The sequence below is a fragment of the Pleurodeles waltl genome, chromosome 12 (genome assembly GCF_031143425.1).
Source record: "Pleurodeles waltl isolate 20211129_DDA chromosome 12, aPleWal1.hap1.20221129, whole genome shotgun sequence".
Taxonomy (NCBI): domain Eukaryota; kingdom Metazoa; phylum Chordata; class Amphibia; order Caudata; family Salamandridae; genus Pleurodeles; species Pleurodeles waltl.
This window is the reverse complement of record NC_090451.1, coordinates 33,583,244-33,600,533: the sequence shown is the minus strand read 5'-3', so window position 1 is coordinate 33,600,533 and position 17,290 is coordinate 33,583,244. Positions and strand designations below refer to the sequence as shown.

The following is a 17,290-nucleotide window of genomic DNA, read 5'->3' as shown; positions in this document are numbered from 1 at the left end:
AAACAGCACAATGCTGCAGTCTTTGCGTTATCTCCATTACCTGATAAATGACTTTAGCTCTGGCCTGCAGGCAGCTTCAGCTGTGTGTTGTTGAACACCTCTTGTCAACAAAACAAGAACTTCTATTCATACTGACAGACTTTGGCCAGGCTGCCTCTCTCCATTGGCTGGCTTCTTTCCTCCCTCCTCCAGTGTTTTCCCCAACCTTGAGAACAGCTTCTGTACCATCTTGTGGACTGGGCAACCTGCTACCTTCCATCTCAGATCCTGAGAACTGCTTTTAAGTCTTTCTTGAAAGCAGCTTTTAGCTGTTGTGGAAGACCTCCTGTGGGCGGTACCACCATGCAGTGGCTCAGGCAGGCCCCTGCTTACACCTGATTGGTATTCTGGTTGCGCTCTTGCTCGCTTCTTATCCAATGGCTTGCCTTCCTTTCCTCTCTCCGTCCCCGCTTCCTTACTGTCGTGTTGATTGGGTGACTTCTGTCCTATCCCTGTTCAGATTCAGCGAGCAGTTGGTTTTCTTCTGTATTTCATGCCCAGGCAGTGCATGTGCTTTCTCACTCTCATCCTCGGGCCTCTTCCCATCTTGTCCATCCCAACCCACTCTCCCCTCGTTGAAGCTTGTCCATCGATTTCCTCCCAGGGCCTGTCCAGCTGCACTTTTCAGTCATTTCATTTTTTACAATGTTGTATCTTTTTTCCTTTGTTTCTTTTTTAAAAATGTAATCCTCCCTCCACTATTTCTCCGGCTTCCAACCGGACCCCCCCTTTTCTCATTGCTTACTAGTGTATGCGCCCCACCCCCATGGTGCTTTTCATCACATTGTTTTGCTTTTCAGAGGCTCCAACAGCTTAAATTTCTCCTGAGAATCTCCTTTTAGGAAATGAGCTTCCCTAAAATATGCAATCTATGTATTTGTATTTACCACTTCAAGATTGCCATTCTCAGTCTTAGATCTGTAAATGTATGTATGTATGTATATGGGCATTAATATGGCACGTTCCGGCCTTGGTATCGAAGCGCTTGAGGACATAAAGGATAAGACGACGACTGAAGGCCAATAGTCCTACCGAGGGAACAGCCAGGTTTTCACCCTCTTCCTAAACATCGAGAAGTTCTGTTCTTTTCTGATATCAAGCGGTAAACCATTCCAGTATCTGGCAGCCGCCACTGTGAACGCTTTATCTCCCCACCTAACTCTGCGCGTCCTGCAGACCTGGATCAGAAAAGACTTCTCCGATCTTAGGACGCGTCTTGGACGATACCACCTAAGTCTGTCCACCAGGTGTTCTGCACCATCCCCATATAGTGCTTTAAAGGTAAGGCAGAGAGATTTAAAAATAATCCTCTTGCCCACCGGAAGCCAATGAAGACACTTTAGGCTGTGGGAAGCCGACGCTAAACGAGGAAGTGCCAGAATCATACGAACTGCATTATTCTGAATTAGTTGCAGTTTCCTCTGAGTGCACTCATCAATATCCAGCAACAGTGAGTTGCAATAATCCACTCTTGACATGATCAATGCCAGCATAACCGCGATTCTTTCCTCCTGCTTCAGAAACGGTAGGATTTTCCTCAGAATTTTCAGGGTCCAATAGCAAGACTTCACTAAGGCATTAACCTGCGGTTTAAAGCTTAATGCTTCATCAAAGATCACTCCTAGGTATCTAGTTGCTCCGCACGGGACCGGTAGTTGCCCACAATCATCCGGCCACCATCGCGGACCCCACAGATCCTTACTGCAACCATACAAAACAATCTCCGTCTTGTTGGTATTAAGCTTAAGCCAATTCTGTCTCATCCACTGATTAATATCCTGCATGCAGCTATTAAACTGCTCTGCCACTTCCTGCCAGTAGCTCCTGGACACTGGAATGATAATCTGGGTGTCATCAGCATAGGAGGATGGCGTAAAACCATACGATCGATTAAGTCTTGCCAGGGGGGCCACATATACATTAAAAAGCGTAGGACTCAGCGCCGAGCCCTGGGGTACCCCACATGGCAAATGGAAGGCCGGAGCTTTAAGACCCTCCCAGCTAACAATATTAGATCTGTCCCTTAAAAAGGACTCCAGGATTTCAAGCGCGGCATGTCTTATTACAGCGTTGTAAAGACGAGATACCAAGATATCAGGCGAGATGGTGTTGAATGCCGCAGAGAGATCCAATAGCACAAGAACTGCACCCTGCCCCTCATCCAGAAGCTTCCGGATGGAGTCAGATGTTGTTAATAGCACTGATTCCGTGCTACGAGCCCTTCTGAAACCATGTTGTGACTGATCAAAGCTTCCAGCCTGGTTAAGAAACATGGATAATTCATAATTTATGTGTTTTTCAAGTATCTTAGCTAATGTCGGTAGCAGGGAAATAGGCCGTAGATTGCATAAGTCAAAGGCAGTTTGATCGGCCTTCTTTTTGAGGGGGGTTACCGTGGCCTGCTTCCATGCGGAGGGGTAGACCCCTGTGGATAGTACATCCATAAAGATGGTAGCTAGTTTCGGAGCCACCAAGTCAGGAATCATCTGTAAAATGCTGGGTGGGCCGGGATCCATAGGTGAACCCGATTTAATCCCCATAAGGATTTCTTTAATCCTGTCCGGCATCAGCGGGGGGAAGCATGTAAGCAGCGGGGTATCCTGATTCGGCAAATCCAGGGGGGTAAACCCAGGATCCATCAAGGGGAAATCTTTATGTATTTGCCTGATTTTAGTTTTAAAAAAACTCTGCTATTTGATTGCAAGTTGCCTTAGAGTTTGGCAAGGTTGTGGGGGGAACAGGAGGCGTGATAAGCGAGCGAACTACCTTAAATAGCTCTTTCGGCGCATTTTTAATCTTATTAGAAAAAAAAGCAGTTTTAGCCTCAAAACAGGCTACCTTGTATAGGGAGTATTGGACACAGACACCAAATCCTCTGGGCGAGCAAAAATCCCATCCAGGATATGCCCTGCCTGATGAGTAGCCAAGGAGACTGAAAGAATCCAGTCAAATGAGGCCATCAGATTCACCAGCTCTCTGACATAAGGAAGCTGAACATTATCAAAGTGTAGATTAAAATCACCCAGAATAATGGAGTTAGATGCCGCAATCACTGGTTCAATAAGACAGGGCCAATCTAGCAGAAACAAAGCAGCAGAGCCTGGAGATCTATTTATCAGAAGACCCTCAATCAGAGTATAATTATTCTGATGAATTTTAAAATACAGACCCTCACAAGACTTATGAGGGGAATTGGCTGGTTCCCATTGGCAGGACAAGGTAGACCTGCAGATGATGGCAAGCCCTCCTCCCATGCCTGTTGGCCTATCCAGCCTGAAAAAGGAGTAGCCACTAGGAGAGGCTTCGATAAAATCCGGATTAGAATCTGCCTTGGCCCATGATTCAGTTATAAAAAGGCAGTCCACTTTATTCGAGATAATCATTTCCGCAATTTCGGTCTTATGTTTTACCGGTGACCGTGCATTTATCAATGCGTAGACAACAGGTTTGATTCCCTCCAGCCTCTTGGGACGAATCAGACCCAAATCTTGTAGTGTCAAAACTGGTTGGGAGAGCATTGGGGCCCAACCAGAATTCCTACAAGCCTGCTGACAAAACTGCCCTGAATAAGGCACAGATTAGCTGGGGCGAGAGCCCGAAGTGCAGGTCCTGAGAAACAAATATGCCTAGGGGACCTCGTTCCCCACTCAGCCCCCCCAGCCCCCGTCCTCGACTGTGCGCGGACAGGCGCAGACGGGCTTGCCTTAGGCTCGCCTTCGTAAAAAAAAAAAAAAAAAAAAAAAAAAAACACAGAACGGTGGTAGCATCATTACGCATCCATACATACATCATCACGCTGGGCCCCGTGCATCATCACACAAACGCACAGACGCATCATTGCACGTTTTACGCTAGCCCTTAACAGCACCAACAAAAACATAGACCTGCAGTGACGACAGAAAAGAGCAGCCAATTGGCTTTGTCAGTGCTTCTTTCTTTGGCTTTTCTAGCTCTCGTTTGCTGCTGCCACCATCCAGCTCCCACCTCGCCTGCACTCTCTGGTGCTCCACCCTCCCCAGCACATCCCCTGCATCCCCTGCCCAACATTTTTTGTTTTAAATTTCACAGCCCATCCAACTTTTCCTTTGCTTTCTCGTCTCCCCCAAGCTTGGTGGCGAAGGGTCAGTCAAAGAGCCAGGGCTTGAGGTCCTTCCTAAACTGAGGCAGGGTGGGGGATCGCCTGAGGTGGATGGGGAGGGTGTTCCAGGTCTTGGTGCCGATGTGGGAGAAGGATCTTCCTCCGCCTGTGGTTTTCTGGATGCAGGGGACTTTTTGCAAGGGCCTGGTGGGCCGAGCAGAGTTGTCTGGCGGGATTGTATGCTTTTCCAAATGCTAAATCTAGAGTTTGAGTTGTTTTTTTGAAGATGAGGGGGTCATTTAAGTTGTGAGATTTTTTGGGGTGGGGGAGTCATGGAGGCTGAACCAAAATCCCTCAAGTATTTCATTGCTGGGTGCAGGTCTTCTGGCCCAGCAAAGACCTGTGTAGTAAGCAGCTGGTGGCAGAAGGTGCCACTGAATGGCTAAGTAGCCACTTACTGGTATATTGGGGCTGTGTTAGCGCATGATCAGAATTCGTCTTGCATGTTGTTGTCAAGTTACGTGTTTTATGTCTTAGTGGGCAGTGCTTTTCTGAACAGGGTGACATCCAGTCACCAATCACCCCGGTACAATGCACCTTGCTAACGTAAGTGCTAAGTGAAGAAAATCATTTTTAATGTGTATATTAATGATATACAGCCAGTGCTTTATTTGTACCGGTGCTTGCAGCTGCTGGAACCAGTAAGTATTTTTTGGGGAGCAGGACTTATTTATATCATTTTGAACAAGAGGGAACGCATAAAAGGGTGAAAGGAGGAGGAGAATGGAAAAAAAACACTGATAAAAAGAAAAAATAAGGATGACAAACGGCCTGTAGAAAAGAGGTAAAGAGACCTACGGTGGTGGCATCAGGAAGAATCAAGACCAGGCAGCCTCAGTATTTATCAGATAAAGAGACAGGAAGTGTAGGAGGTGGAAGAAACAGGCATGAGATGGAATGAAGACCAGGCAGCCTCGGTATTCATGAGATAGAGACTGGAAGTGTAAGGGTGGAAGAAAGAGGCATGAGGTGGAATCAAGACCAGGCAGCCTCGGTATTCATGAGCTACAGAGACAGGAAGTCTACAGTGGTGGAAGAAAGAGGCATGAGGGGGGAAAACAAGACCAGGCAGCCTCAGTATTCATGAGATGAAGAGGCATGAGGTGGAATCGAGACCAGGGAGCCTCCGTATTCATGAGATAAAGAGACAGGAAGTGTAGGAGGTGGAAGAAAGAGGCATGAGGGGGAAAACAAGACCAGGCAGCCTCGGTATTCATGAGTTAAAGAAGAGACATGAAGTGTACGATGATGAGAGAAAGATGCGTGAGAGGGAATCAAGACCAGGTAGACTTCTTGTTTGACAACCAGGTATTCACCAGCTGTGGGCTCCGAAGGAAAACGTTGGGCCTTGCACTTATTTTTTTCAGACTGAGCACTGATGACCTCAACTCTCAGCCTCTCCCCACTTTGTTAAACTACTGTTGGAAATTGCCCTTTTTTGAAGGGTTTTCCCCAAACGTTTTGCCTTCTTCCTCCTATTTTTTCTGATCTGTTTTTGCTGGTTTTAGGACTCTGGGCAGCTTACCACTGCTGACCAGTGCTCAAGTGCTAGTGCTGTCTGTCTAAATTGTATTCGTAATTGGTTTATCCATGATTGGCATATCTGATTTACTTGTAAGTCGCTAGCAAAGTGCACTAGAGGCACCCAGGGCCTGCAAGTCAAATATTCCAAGTAGACCTGCAGCACTGATTGTGCCAACCACATAAGTAGCCCTATAAACATGTCTCAGACCTGCCATTGCAGTGTCTGTGTGGGCAGTCTGGAACTGCCAGTTTAACCTGGCAAGTGCACCCACTTGCCAGGCCCAAACCTTTCCTTTCACTACATGTCAGGCACCCCTAAGGCAGGCCCAAGGCAGCCCCATGGCAGGGTGCAGTGTATTTAAAACGTAGGACATGTACTGGTGTGTTTGATAGTGAAATACTGCTAAATTCGTTTTTCACCATTGCAAGGCCTATCTCGCCCATAGTTTAAACATGGGGATTGCCTTGAAATGTCTTAAGTATAATTTTCCATTGGTAGCAGGTAGACACATGGAATTTGGGGTCTCTGAATTCACAATTTAAAAAACATCTTTTGGTAAAGTTGTTTTTTTAGAAAGTCTTTTAGAAAGTGAGCATTTTCTTGTTTAACCATTCTGTGCCTCCGCTTGTCTGCTAGATACACGTCTAGGTTAGGATGACATTTGGGCTGTTTGCAAATTCACTCTAAACAGTCACACAAAGGGAGCGGAGGTGGGTCCTGCATCTCCGGATGGGTCTTCCCGGGCTAGAGTGGAGGGAGGAGCTGACAATTGCACCTGAATTGGGCTGTGCCTGTCCTTACACAAAGCAGTCCATGGGGTATGTCTGGGGCCAGGGCAGGAAAGGCAGGGTCTTCTGCACTACAAAGACTTTCCTTTGAAGTTTGCCTACTTCAAAGGCAGAAATTAGAATAAGTATTGTGCCTCTGAGACCACAACTTCAGAACACTTCTGGACAAAGGATATTCTGCCAGGAAAAAGAGCTAGATGCCGTGGGAGGGACTGCCACTCTGACTGTAGCTTTGTTGTGCTGGCCTGCTGCTTGCTGCTTCTGTCCTGGGAGTGCAAAGACTGGACTTTGCTTTCTACATCCTGTTTTCCAAGGTTCTCCAAGGACTTGAACAGAGCTTGCCTCCTGTTAAGAAGTATCAGGGACATCAAAGACTTCATCTGCCAGTGCCTGGGCTCTTCTGCTGTGAACCCTGACCTGCAAAGTGGTGCCAAATCCAGTCCCTGGAAGTGTAAGCTGGTGACCTGAAGAAAATCCACACACGAGGCTACTGTGGCAGAAAAATTGACGCAGCACCTGAACTGCGGCCGAAAAAAGGCGAATCAGACGCATCTTCTGCTTCAGCACAGATGCATCTTTGCTGTGTGTCTGAATTTTCCACGCATCACCCCTGGGCATCAGTTTCTTCATAGATGCTGCATCGCAGTAAGGATTCCGCACATTTCCTTTCCTGCGAGTAAAATAATTGACGCATCGGCAACTCAGTGGGAAGAGAATGAAAGCATCAACCATCCGGTGGGGAAAGATTCAATGCATCACTTGCTTTTCAAATGCATCATCTCCTTGGTGGCCCGTATCGTCTGTTTTTGAAGCATCCAAAGTACTTGTGTTATAAGGATACAACCATTGAGTCTTAAGGATTAAGACTCTTTTAAACCTTCAAAAAGTGATATCCCTACTTGTGCAAGATGGATTTTTGTTGTTTTGGTCTTGTTTTATTGAGATAAATATTGACTTTTTTCCTAAACTGCTGTGAAGTACTTTTGTGGTGTTTTCACTGTATTACTGTGTGTAAACAAATACTTTACACTTTGCCTCGCAGATAAGGCCGACTTGCTCGTGCCAAGCTACCAAGGTAGTTGGCAGGGGCTATCTTAGCTGTGTGGCTCCCTTACCCGGACTAGAGTGAGGGTCTCTACTTGGACAGGTTGCAAACCACTGCCAACGAGAGACCCCATTTTAACAACTAGCATTGCATTGATTAATAGTAACAGGTGCTATTTACAATGCTGAGAAACTGCCAACATATTTGGATGTAGCACATCACATGATAAATTATTATTCTCGCCCCCCCCACTCCTAACAGTGCCTTACTTCTTTCTTCAGTTTCCCACCTGCTTTCCTGTGCCCCTCCGCTCCCAGCGGTCGCTGGTGACGATTCCATCTCTCCCATCAGCTCTTCATTCAAATGCTCAACTTTTTCTCATTCCCTGCTTTTCGCCTTCATCTTTTCTTCCCACCCCCCCACATCCTACCACTTTTTGAAGCCACCTAGGAGGGACAGTAAATCTTATAAAGCAGCAACATAAAATACATCTGTACATTATGTGTAGAATGTCCACCTCAAAATGCATCCCCCACCAAACACATAAAAAGCTTTTTTTGCCCCAGGGACAACACCACAGCATTATTGTAAAGCCCTTGTGATCACTGCTGAGTATCGACAAAAGAGTAAAGCAGTCTAGCAGCAAGCTTTTAGTGCTCATTCTTTTTTATTTAGTGTTTTAAACGGGAGATTTAACAATCTTATATACACACACACACGCATACATACATACACCATGGCAGTGTGTGCCCATCTCTGTTGAACAAGTGCAGTAACAATGTCGCACATTTGCACGACTTAAAGATGTCATTATTTTTGGCATTGCAAAACATATTTCTTTGGTGCAGATTCAAAGGAATCTTAAAATGACAATAAAAACTGTTCCGCTTGCAGTGCCCGCCAAGAGCTTTACGTATGGCGTCTCATTCGAGGAATGTATGACGCGACCCAAATGTTTCTGTAGCTTGTCCCAGACACACTTAGCGCTTCACACAAGTACTTGTGAATAGCGAACGTGCAAACACAGTGCTACACATGAGTTCTTGCGAATAGTGAGTGCACATACAAGTTTATTTCCTTCAGCCAGCCTTCCATGTTATGTAGCTGGGGGCTTCTTTATGGGGAAGTCACGCAACACGAAAAGGGAAGAAAATCGTTATATTTAAGGCAATACGGCACATTCCGGTCCTCTCGCCTGTGCTAGCACCCTTTTGGCTTCCTAGCGCCAACACAGGCACCCTTGCACCACAGTGCTACGGTACCTGCGTCAAGTGCAGGATTCTTTTCGTGCAGGAAGGGGAACCTTCCTTCCCAAAATCAGTCCTGGGAGGCGTATTCGTCTTTCTAAGTGTGCTGCAGAGTGCAGTACATGTAGAAGCAACAAGAAACGAGGAGAAATAGATATTTTCTCCCCGTTAAACCTCCCCTAGCAAGGTCTAAGATTCTGTTGCATCTTCAGGTTTACAAGTTCTTGTAAATATGGAAACGCATCAAAAACCATGGGAGTTGTGTGGTAACCCTGACGTAACGCCCATGGAACGTCTTCCCAGGGCAGAGTAACGCAGTGCAGCGATTTGTGCTGTGTTGCATTACTCCAGATTATTTGGATCCACTCAGAGAAAAAATCTGACTTAGATGTTTGTGTCACGCATGTACCACGTTGCGTGGCGCAAATCCGGCAGAAGTCTCCCATGAAGTTGCCCCTTAGTTTTCAACTTCTGTAATCTCTTGGCAGCTTTGGAAATATGGAGAGACCCCATCTTGAACAGCTGCAAGGTGCATTGTGGGTAAACCAATAGCACTGTTGTCATGTGAAGTGAATGCATCCAATGCGTTTCATGCAACGTAGTGCAGGCTTCCAGCGCCTGGGCACATGGTGTGGACACCCAGGCCTCTGGGCGCTATAAACAAACCATGTCTTGTCGATTCCATGTCCATTCCATGTCTTGTTTACAAGACACTTCTGAATCCCAACCTTTTTAAGGCGTGAACCCTCTCTCCTCGCCCTGCACCGCGCCCCCTCCCATGCTTTTCGCCACATCCCATCCTCGCTTCATTTTGCAGCCTTTGAGGGTGAATGCCACCTTCGCCACATGATGGAGCAGATGCCATCTATCTGATGGGAAGTGTCCGCGCGCCCGGCCTACTTCCTACATTCACTCAGAGGGTGAATGTTGGCTGCTCCGGGTTTCAGTTTGCCTTTTTCTAAAGTGAGGGCTGGCAAGGTAGGTATTTCAGTCTCGAGGCATCTGAAACCAATTTTAAGGTGGCTTTGACAGATTTGGGGGGACAGTCTGGGTCATCCCTGCCGCTCCTTGAGGCCTGGACACCCCCCTGGGAACCTGGGCTGTTCTCCCACTGGTGGGTCCACCTCAGTTTAATATTTTTTACATCTACCGTCGCCTTCCATTTACTCACTGGAGAAAAAAAAATCGGTTGACACAAGAATTGTGAAATGGGGCTCGAATGGGCTATTAGGGTATCAGTGACGTCACTGAAAGGAGGAAGTAAAACATATGACAATGCGAAATTTGGTGGAAATAAATATATTTTTCTCTTTAAATAAAATATAAAATTACATAACAACAAGATAGAACGAAAAACAACAAATTGAAACAAAAAATGCACTTTATCTTAGCGTAAAAAACCTTAAATAGCCCGACAAAGATACGAAGTGTGGCAGTGAGACAGCCCGGCCTCCCGGGAGGTCAGGCCGCGAGAGCCCTGCCACAGAAGATAGTCGGAGTCCCCAAACTTGTGGGGCCACCATCGGCGCCCAGTTATATTAGAGGCCTCCTGCCTTCGGTGACTTGGCCATATGCGACGATGCGCCCAGAGGCACCAGCGCAGAATGCAGCGCTCTCTTGAATTTCAAGTCTGTCCGGGATGTAAGCGGGCCTTGGTAGGGAAGTGTCACATTAGACCTGGGTGGGCGTTGGCGGAGCGAGGGGGTGTTTGTAAGACTTTTGTCTAGGAGTGAGGCTGTTACCTTTATCTGGCTTTGGCTGCGGGGTTTACAATGGTTTTCTAGAGTCATTGATACTTGTGTGAGGAGCGCCGAACACACCGCCAGCCTGTGCGTGCAAGGGGAGGGGGTACAGAGATATGTAGATAGCTGCCTGCCCAAGGTCACACGATATCAGGAAGGCGGCGCTAGAACCCAGACCTGCGGGCCCTGCTGCCAACACCACAACCAATTAGTCACTCGCAACATTGCATAATGGGGAGATCGAGTACACCCTCCCTGCCTCCCAACACACACAGACCAGCATAGGGCCTAGAAGCGAGGTTTCGTGGCGCTTACACAGTCTGCATGTGCTGTACCTGCTCCCCCACCCCCATCGGACGTCAGACCATTGCTGACGTCCGTGAGGCAAAAAGTGCCCCGACTCACTCGCCGCTGGCCTGTCCAGCTCCCCGAAGGTCACCTCTGCGCGCTTCACGCCTCTGGTGACCAACCAGGGCGGGCAGCGGCCACAGGCCCCTCCGCTGACATCACTCAACAGATAGCCTTATCCAGGCCGGTCTGCAGAGATTGGAGTGACCTCGGCGGATAAGGGGCTGCTTGGACGTGAAGCTGCCCTCGTCAGCCGCGGCCGGACAGCGCCACGAGGCGCTATCAGCAGGACACCGCGTCTCTTAAGGACGCGGGCTGGGGTGTCTGGAAGAGGCCCTTATGAACCAGAAGAAAGGTTCGAGACTGCCTCAGGACCCGGAAGTGGTCTGTGAGAGTTGTAGACAAGGATGTAGGTGGGTGAGCAGGTGTGCCTACCAAATGTGCAGCACCACAGGGCTTTAAAGTGCTTAGAGGCGGTGACAAACTACTGGACCAGAGGCAGGCTCTGCCAAGAGTCTCCCTGCCCCATCTCCAGTACCAGAGAGGCGGGTGCCTTGCTCCATAAAGGCCAGAAGGGCTGGGGCAGAGCCACCCATCCCAGGGCTTGCGAGCCTGCCACAGACCGACCCTTCCAGGGCCCTGCCGGCCTCTCAGAAGCGCACTTCTCTTTAGACATCTTCTGGCTTCCCTCGAGGCACCACTGGGGGTAGAGTTGCCAGACATAACACATGGGGTAAGTACAGAGGGCAGATCTGAAGAGTGAAAGATGGACCCTAGTATAGCGGGGTGACACACCACACGCCCTGGGTTCAGGCTGTAGCAGGCCCAGAGGAAACCCTAGGGAAGAAAGAGTGGAGCGGAACTCTAGGGGGTGACCAGGTCACCCCAAGTACCCAGAGGTTCCCTGAAGGAAGGGGGACAGGCTGGTTCTGTAACGCAACCAGATACCTCTGGGGAGCACCCGGAATTGGGGTACCCTAAAGGACAGAATGAGGGGTAACTCTGGAGATCCATCAAGAACAGGCTTTAGAACTTGACTTTGGAGAGCCCCTGTGTCCAGGGGCCGTGGTAGACTCTGCACCAAAACAAGGGGAGCCCCCGGGGGAAGAGGGTTCTGTCTGAGACCAGAAATGTTACTTGGTTGGTGATCGATACTGAAAGGTCTTGATGAAGGGCACGAGTATTAAGCCATGCACAGGTCTACCTGAAGCGAAAGGTGCAGGGCATTATCTTTGTGTAAGGACAGGTCTGAGGAAAAATCACCCCTGCCCCAACATACCTCTTGGAATGTGCCTGGATCCCAGCCAATCAACAGAAGTTCTGTCAGGACGGGATCAGGCCTTAAAGATCACCCCCACCTTGAAAAGAAAAGTCAAAATGCTCCCAAACATTCAGGGGTGGGCACAGCGTGGTGGCCACCATGGACTTCTAGCCCGAGCATCAGGCTCTTCTTGGAAATGAAATGTCTGCAGACCGGTCATTGACGATTCCGAACCAGATGGCCAGCCGGCTCCCCGAAAATTTGATCCATCTCCTTCAAACCACCGGGACAGACACAAAATATTCCAAACATCATTATAATGTTCGCACCCGCAAAGCTTTTTTGGAACACTCTAGTCAATGCAAAAGTCTCGTCTGGGCCCAAGCACTACACAAGATGGTCCTCCATGGGGTAGGGGATACTGCTTGGGACCCAAACATCAGATCCGAAAGGCACACCAGGGCACGCCTCCTGCTCCAAGTCCCAGGGATGACCACGCCCAGGGCGCAGGGATCACATGCCCAGATACACCTGTGTTTTCTTCCCACATATTAAATTTGGCTCCTGAATAGCTCGCCACATGACCAGCATTTCGTAGGGCACAAATCTGTGAACCATGAGGAGCTCCCTGTAGTAACAAGGGTCGAAGGAGTCCAGCCTGCTGGAAGGGATGTTCACCCCCACAGTCCTCATGCCCATGTGGGATGCAGGCTTCAGGCCAGCCTTTTCCAGGCATATCCCTAGGTAAGCATCGTCAATAGGCAGAAGTTCGATGCCCAGTGACATCTTGTGGATGGTGCGAGCTGTAAAGCCGGACATTAATATGCCCCCACCACCGCAATATGGCGGGTACGAGTTGGAAGTTGTAACTTGCACCGGGACATAGTATTTACTCCAGGATTCTCGGATAGGCCCAACGTTGGCAATCAGCTGCCCAACAAAGAGGTGCTTGTCCCCATTGTTGGACGTCTTGAGCCCCAGGAGATAATGAACCATGTTGTAGGTGTTGACAAAGACATCGTCGTCGCCATTGAAGATGAACCTAGCGCCCGGGCAGTTTTTCTCCACCCACTGGTGAAACAAGACCTGCTTGAGAGTCAAGTTGAAGAAAGAGTCATAAAAGTCCCACTGGAGGATGTCGCCATGGTCGCGGCTCTCAATCCGCAAGAGTTTTTTCATCCTTCTGGCCTCCCTCGGATCGGAAGGGACCCCAGAGATGAAGAGTCGTCGCACCTGAACTCCCTCATATGTGGTCTCCTTCCCCCAGGTTTTGCGGATGACCTCCCGGCGCTCATAGTTGCTCGGAGAGGACTTGATTACCAGGAAAAGAAAGACTTCCGTCGAGGCAGCGGGCCCCCCACATTTGTTGGGCACGTCCAGTAGAGTTGGGAAGTGTCTGCAGTGTCTGTACCTCAAGAAGTCCTTGATATGGTCAGGGAGTTGCTTGAAGCCAGTGATGTTGACCACAGACGAGTTCTCCTGGCACCCAAGATGAGACGTACGGACCCAGTAGGCGGCTCCTGGTGGGATCACCAGAAGTTTGACGGATTCCTTGGTGGAGACCGGTTGCTCCAGGGGGGTAAGGTCCCTCTTGACCACTCCATGTTGGTCGAGAACGAAGAGAAGACAGACGAATCCGGTGGCGGACAGAAGAACCACCTCCACACTCAAGTACCCTCTTCTCATACTCTCTCTGGTGAACAAAAAAAAAACAAGTGTTAAAAACAGAAAAAAAAACCCATCATCTAAGTATTTGCTGCAAAACGCTTGATCACAAAGGCTAGGTAGGAGCATCTGAAAGAGAAGGCAAGAAGGAGTAGCGAGCAGAGAAGAAGGAACGCATGAGTCAAGAACTGAAGTAACTGTGAGAAGTAAATAGTTCTTAAGAAGTGAGCGGGTGAGAGGGAAAGGAGAAGAGCGTGAGGGTTGAGAAAGGGAAACTGATGGACAGAATGTGAGAAGAAAGAAAGTGGTCAAAGGGGAGAAGGTGGTGGCTTCAGAAAGGGGGTGAGGGCTGGACAAAGCGGGAGGGAAGGAGTCAACGGAGAGGAGGGAAAAGAGGGGGGCACGAGACAAAGGGATGAGAGGGAAAAGGGCAGAGGAAGGAGTTAGGGGATATACATTAGGACGTGTAGGATAAATAAACTGGTGAGAAAGAGAAACGAGATGAAGGAGGGAGGGTGAACTGGGGGCAAGAGAGAATAAAATATGTAAAAGAGTGACAAGAAGAAAAGGTTGAGCAGCTGAATGCAGAGCTAAAGGGATAGAAGGAATCGTCACCAGAGACCACCGGGAGCGGAGGGGTAGAGGAAACCCAGCGGGGAAGTGGAGAAAGGAGTAAGGCACTGATAAGAGTAAGGGGGAGGGGATGGGAGGCAAGAATAATAACTTATTTGGATATCACATCCTATGCCTGCGGTTTCTATGCACTGTTGAATAGCCACTCTTCTAATCAATGCAATCCTAGTTTAACGAGAGGGGTGGGAATAGAGCATCAGTGCTCAACCTGAAGAGAAACAAGTACAAGGACCAAAGTTTTCCTTGGGAGTCCAAAGCTGGTGCTGCTGAATGCCTGGTTGTCGAACAATACATCTGCTTAGTCTTGATTCCATCTCATGCCTCTTTCTTCTACCCCTACCCTTCCTGTCTCTTTATCTCATGAATACTGAGGCGGCCTCCACTTGTTCCATTTCATGCCTCTTTCTGCCACCACCCTGCACTTCCAGTCTTTTCATCTCATGAATACCGAGGCGGTCTCCTCTTGTTCCATCTCATGCCTCTTTCTTCCACCACCCTGCACTTCCTGTCTTTTCATCTCATAAATACCGAGTCTGTCTCCTCTTGTTCCATCTCATGCCTCTTTTTTCCACCTCCTACAATTCCTTTCTTTTTATCTCATGAATACAGAGACTGGTCTTGATTCTGTCTCATGCCTCTTTCTTCTACCACCTACACTTCCTGTCTCTATCTCATGAATACCGAGGCTGCCTGGTCTTGTTTCGACCTCATGCCTCTTTCTTCCAGCACCTACACTTCCTGCCTCCTTATCTCATGAATACAGAGGCAGCCTGGTCTTATTTTCACCTTCTGCCTCTTTCATCCACCACCCTACACTTCTGGTTTCTTTAGGTCACGAATACTGAGGCTGCCTGGTGTTAATTCCACCTCAGGCCTCTTTCTTCCACCACCCTGCACTTCCAGTCTCCTCATCTTGCGGGGATGCCTGGTCTTCGATCTTGACTCTAGTCTATGCCTCTTTCTTCCCCCACCTCACACATACTGGTTTATCATTATCATCACATGAATACCGAGGCTGCCTGATATTTTCACCTAATACCCCCTTTCACCACCCTCCACTCTCTGTTTCTTATCTCACTGTAAAAGGTTATTTTCCCCCCTTTCTCCCTTTGCCTCTGTTTTATTTTTCTAACACTTTCTGCATTTTCTGTCATTCTCTCTCTTGCTTGCCCTGGTGCAAAGTCTGATGATGAAAATAAGTCATACTCCCCCCAGAGTGGGGAGTCAGCTCATGAATCCCACTTTACTCCTCCAAGGGAAGAGTTGGAGCCTGGGGCCCCCAAGGCCCTCAAGAAAGTGTCCTCTTTTGTGGAACAGTCCCTAGAAGGTTTAGTTCAAGTTCAGGCAGAGGGTTACCCCCCTCTGTTACCCCCTGATATCAGGAGTTACGTTTTCACATTTGTAGGGTACTTTTGATAGATACCGCACTCAAAAACTGTGCTTTTAGTAGGCAGAAAACTTTGGAATGCCTCTGTATATTAATTTTATTAAAATCCTCTGACCATGCCAATGACCCAACCTAACATCTCCACATGGTCTTCTTAAGTTTTAGAAAGACTGTATTGATCATAGTTGTATGAAATATAAGATATTAAACGTTCTGCACCGAACAGAATTATGCTTTAGCATAGAAGACAGTGTAAACTAGAACATATCTAGAATAATATATATAGACCTACAAATGTGTCAAAACAGTAACAATAGAATAAATACAAACACCCATGTATGATCAATAACTAATTGACGAAGAGAATGTGAAAAGGAAAGAAAATAGAAAGAGAAAGGACTGAACAGGGGGCTGTTAAGAGTTAGACATGCTAAGAAGTGAATGAAAAGTGAGGTTTATGGACTAGTAATCCTGGAGCAGTCCACAGAAAACAGGAGCCATTGAAAGTCATCAAGTTACACATCTCTGCATGTCCAGCCCACCTGGCACCAGCGCCATCTCCCTGGGCTGAGAGGTTCTTGTTGCCTCTCAGCTCCTGCCACCCCAGGACAGTGTCTTGGTGCCAGGCTAACGGCTGGCACTGGCCGGGCACTGACGACAAAAGAAACTGTTGCTACAACCAGCTTCAGGTTCGAAAGAAGCAGCAACATTAAAATCATCACAACTGTCGATGCAGCACTATAAGAGAGCAAAACAAAAATAAACTATAAAAGGAAAAATCAATCATGCAACATCTAAAGAGAACAAAAGGTACAAGGAAGCAGTGGGAGGGAGATTTCAGATTAGAGACAGCCTAGAACAAAAATATGTTGAAAATTAAGAGGATGAGCGCCTCACGCGAGCAACTGTGAAATCTAACTGCATGTTGTGCACTTTTACAAAAATGGCCAATTTTGCAATTCTAGTCTGTAAGGTTAAACAACTTTGCAAAACTATGCCTGCGGTGAAAAAACTATTTACTGTGGAATTAAGCAGAATAAAACACTCCTGGGGAGAGTATTGTTCAACTAAAAAGTCGATTTTTGCAACAACAACCAAAAAAAAGAAACATTTTCAGTTAAAATAAAAACACTTAGAAAAGAAAGAATGGCTCGAGACCAATTAAGATCATTGAGAAAGAGACAAGGAAGAGAGAACAAGGCACAGAGACGCAAAAAGGGGAGACGTGAGCAAGAGCGAAAAGGTGGAAATCGAGCCAAGAGCTTCATGGAGCGCGTAGGACCCTTTTCAGGGGTTCAAAGGAAGGCAGGAATTACAGGGCTTGAATTGTAACAATCATTGCTTTACTCTCTAGTGGGGTCTCATAATTCAGGGGCGGTGGGGCGTCGCTCCAAACAGTGTTTATTATCCCTTCCTTGTGAAAGGGGCGGGGCCACGGGGTGACGAGCAGAGGGGGGTGCACTGTGCACTCC

At 47.9% G+C, this 17,290-nt stretch overlaps 1 protein-coding gene across 3 annotated transcripts in view; it reads right to left on the bottom strand.

Moving 5' to 3' along the window:
- The window catches only part of B3GNT3 (UDP-GlcNAc:betaGal beta-1,3-N-acetylglucosaminyltransferase 3), a 140,395-nt gene that overhangs the window by 16,416 nt on the left and 106,689 nt on the right, over positions 1-17,290 (bottom strand). For 2 of the 3 annotated variants that reach the window (XM_069216580.1, XM_069216581.1), the window contains exon 2: positions 8,184-13,826. In XM_069216580.1, coding sequence (XP_069072681.1) covers positions 12,647-13,819 — 1,173 coding nt within the window. In that variant the 5' untranslated portion in view covers positions 13,820-13,826 and the 3' untranslated portion in view covers positions 8,184-12,646. Of the gene's footprint in view, positions 1-8,183; positions 13,827-17,290 lie in introns of those variants that run through there. The other variant, XR_011199818.1, reaches the window with a different exon arrangement.